Source organism: Temnothorax curvispinosus, unplaced genomic scaffold (assembly GCF_003070985.1).
Source record: "Temnothorax curvispinosus isolate PA1 unplaced genomic scaffold, ASM307098v1 QBEX01007834.1, whole genome shotgun sequence".
Lineage (NCBI taxonomy): Eukaryota > Metazoa > Arthropoda > Insecta > Hymenoptera > Formicidae > Temnothorax > Temnothorax curvispinosus.
The window spans coordinates 2,702-5,862 of NW_020217614.1; the positions used below are offsets into that span (position 1 = coordinate 2,702).

Below are 3,161 nucleotides of genomic sequence, written 5' to 3' on the forward strand. Positions count from 1 at the left end.
ATATATATATATATATATATATATATATATCGTTTTTTATGAAATATATGTATAAAGATCATAATGATATATATATATGTATATATATATAAAAATGTTTAAAATGTTCCGGTGCGCTATAAAAATTTAAATTAAGGAAACATGATTTATATAGAATTATGTTTATAATATTGTGACATATAATTAAAATGCATATATATATATGTATATATGTATTACTTGTATTTTATATAATTATAATATTCATGTCTTTTACCATTTGTTATTTAATCAGTCTCAAATACATTGACAAGCGGTATTATACAGTGTTTATCATCACGGTAGGTGATAATAATACATTTTTTGTCTATCTGATCTAAAAGACACGCTACTCCCTTACGAAAAAAACACCCTAAATAACACCCAAAAAACACCGAAAAAAACACCCAAAAATAATAGCGTAATTTTGGATCCCCAAATAGCGTTTACACCATTTGAGCCACCAAAATTTTCGGTGTCATTTTTGGTGTTTTTCTTGGCGTTAACGCTCAATTAGTGTAAACGCCATTTGGGGATCCGAAATTACGCTATTATTTTTTGGTGTTTTTTTGGGTGTTATTTAGGGTGTTTTTTTCGTAAGGGTGTGCTGTATGAGTAATTGAAGGTTAACTATCACTTGAAGGTTAACCATCACTTGAAGGTTAACCATCATTCAAAGAAAAACCCTTAAAGTTGGGTGTGATTTCGGACCGCCAATTAAGGTTAACCTTCAAATGATGGTTAGCCTTCAATTGGCGGTCCGAAATCACACCCAACTTTAAGGGTTGTTCTTTGGTGTTTTTTTAACGGTTAACACCAAAAGTTGAGTGTATTTTTGCATAAGGGTAAACTATTAATATAATCTAAAATATTAAGGCCGTCATTTTGTTTTTGAAAAATTACATATTATATTCGTAATCAGCGACCTCGAAAACATATACCTACCGATTTTTATGCAATTCTGATGATTTCCCGACTTATGACCACGTTTTAGCCGAAATTCCCCACTGTGCGGCCCCGGGGCAATTCGTGACACATGACACAGCGATACATTTCTTGATATATTTTGAGACTTGTGAGAGAAAAACTTATTTTTTCTTTCTTTTAAACTAGAGAAATGGACGATTACATCGCACTAATAAAAATTTTTTTAACATTTATACGAAGCGAGAAAAAAACTTCGGAACAAAAATGTGTCACGAATAGCCCCGATCTCTCCTAATGTTTTAGTCATTTCGGTCTATCTACTCATATAAATAACAGTTATATAAGTAGTTTTAATAATTCCCGATTATTACCCTATCTGTACAGAGAATGCCACGAAATATTTCACGTATTTTTTCACATTTTCTGTATCAGAAAAGTTTTAATAAAATCACACTTCAACATCGTTTTAAACAAATAATAACAAGCGATTGTGAACGTTAGCACTTAATACGAGCAATAACTATATAGACACTTTCAATTTACTACGCAAACGCACTTGATTTAAAAGGCAACTTCGCTAAGTCGCATGCAGTTTCAAAATAGCCTTAACAATTAAAATTTACTAAAGTTGATTGCTGCTTTACCTCCCATAATCCGTAGAAACATTGAGTTAAAGTAATGTCTTGCACTATTACGTCAAACTCGACTGTTTTAGTCACTTTCAAAAGATCTCTCGCTGTTTTAGTTTTTATCATTGTGTCACATGCGTGAATACCCCATTGATATACAAAATATGCCGTATAAAATACGCTATACTTCTCCCATTCAACTGGGTCATAATTATTAGATTCATCATAAGTATCCATTAGACCATCGAAAACCTGAAAATAATAAGTACCTTTACGCTATACAGAAGAAAACATATGAAAATGTGACAAATTAACATCTCCGAAAGAACATTTTAAAATAGAAAAGTTGTGTTTTTTTTTCATTTGTTTTATGATTTGCAAATAATCGATTTATATCTCTCAGAATGTCTTCGAGTCTCATTTAAAATCTACTTACGGCGTATGTTAAATTCTGCGCGAGTTTTCCCTTGACCTTAGTCTCATGTATGCTCACTACATGTACATGATGGCCTTTGCGAAGCAGTTCTTTAACCAAATGCTCCGTCCAGACGTGGTGGCTAGTCGATGGAAGAGTCTCTATCAATAAAATTGACAATGATTTCGACTCTTTCACGAGATCACCCATTAAAATACAACAAACGAGAAAAATGACACGACTTAACATTGTTGCGCAAATCTTCTCGCGTGGTCTCTCAATCAGATCTTGAGACTGAATGTGACTGCGATGCCTAGTGTAGTATTCCCCCTCTCCTCACTTCGTGATATTATTATCGTCGCGTAAATGATCCACAGTGCAGTCTCGCTTCGCATATACTTGGCTCGAGACACTACCGTGTCTCTTAACATTACTTTAGGTAATATTGTGATTTTCTCGACAACTTAGCTGTACAATCATAAAAATAAGAGGAGAAAAGATGCATAAATAAATCATTAATAAAATATATATGTAAATGTATATGTAGGTATTGTAGATAGTACAGAGTATCTATTTACTCCCTACTACTATCATCGTTGAAATTGAATGACGACACTCGCATGCAGAATAATCATTCAATTAGTTGGTTACGTGATACATGATTGATCATTACGTAATACAGTACCCAAGGAGTGCCAAAGCGCGTATAACGTGCTTTTAATGCGCGTACAATTGCACTGGCTTCAAAACCACATTAATTGTGTGTTCAAAATGCGCGCACTCAAATCGTATAATCAATGCAAATTGAGCATTTAATTTATAAATGACAGCTTAAAATATTGAAATAAGTAGCTTCTGACTCATTATGAAACATTTTATTTAAGTTTTTAAATTTTATATAAATTGAATTTTTAAATAAATTGTATTTTAAGTAAATGACATTTATCATGTCAAAAATAAAGATATTCTCTCTAAATAAGAATATTCTTTTCTTTTGTGATAGCTGTACTGGAATATGCTCACAGCAATGCTTAAAAGCTAAGCACGAAGATAAATTCCAACATAGTACAGAGTTTACTAGTTGTCCGATTGGGTTCCTCGATCAATGGAGCGTACGTGCACTTTTTAATATGCGCTTCCATAATATATATATATATATATATATATATATA

At 32.1% G+C, this 3,161-nt stretch overlaps 1 protein-coding gene across 1 annotated transcript; it reads right to left on the reverse strand.

The window, feature by feature from the left end:
* Nucleotides 1-750: 750 nt before the first annotated feature.
* Nucleotides 751-2,343, reverse strand: LOC112457540. Its single transcript, XM_025020676.1, has 2 exons — nt 2,011-2,343; nt 751-1,826 (listed from the first exon to the last, which is right to left on the reverse strand). The coding sequence occupies exons 1-2, from the start codon at nt 2,236-2,238 to the stop codon at nt 1,551-1,553; spliced, it is 504 nt and encodes a 167-aa protein (XP_024876444.1). The 5' UTR covers nt 2,239-2,343; the 3' UTR covers nt 751-1,550.
* Between the last annotated feature and the right edge of the window lie 818 nt (nt 2,344-3,161).

What these genes read in the sequence shown, in the direction of transcription:
- LOC112457540 (XM_025020676.1), bottom strand. Translation starts at nt 2,238, where the DNA reads ATGTTAAGTCGTGTCATTTTTCTCGTTTGTTGTATTTTAATGGGTGAT. An exon ending in CGCAGAATTTAACATACGCC is followed by an intron (nt 1,827 to 2,010) that starts GTAAGTAGATTT and finishes TATTATTTTCAG; the next exon opens with GTTTTCGATGGTCTAATGGA.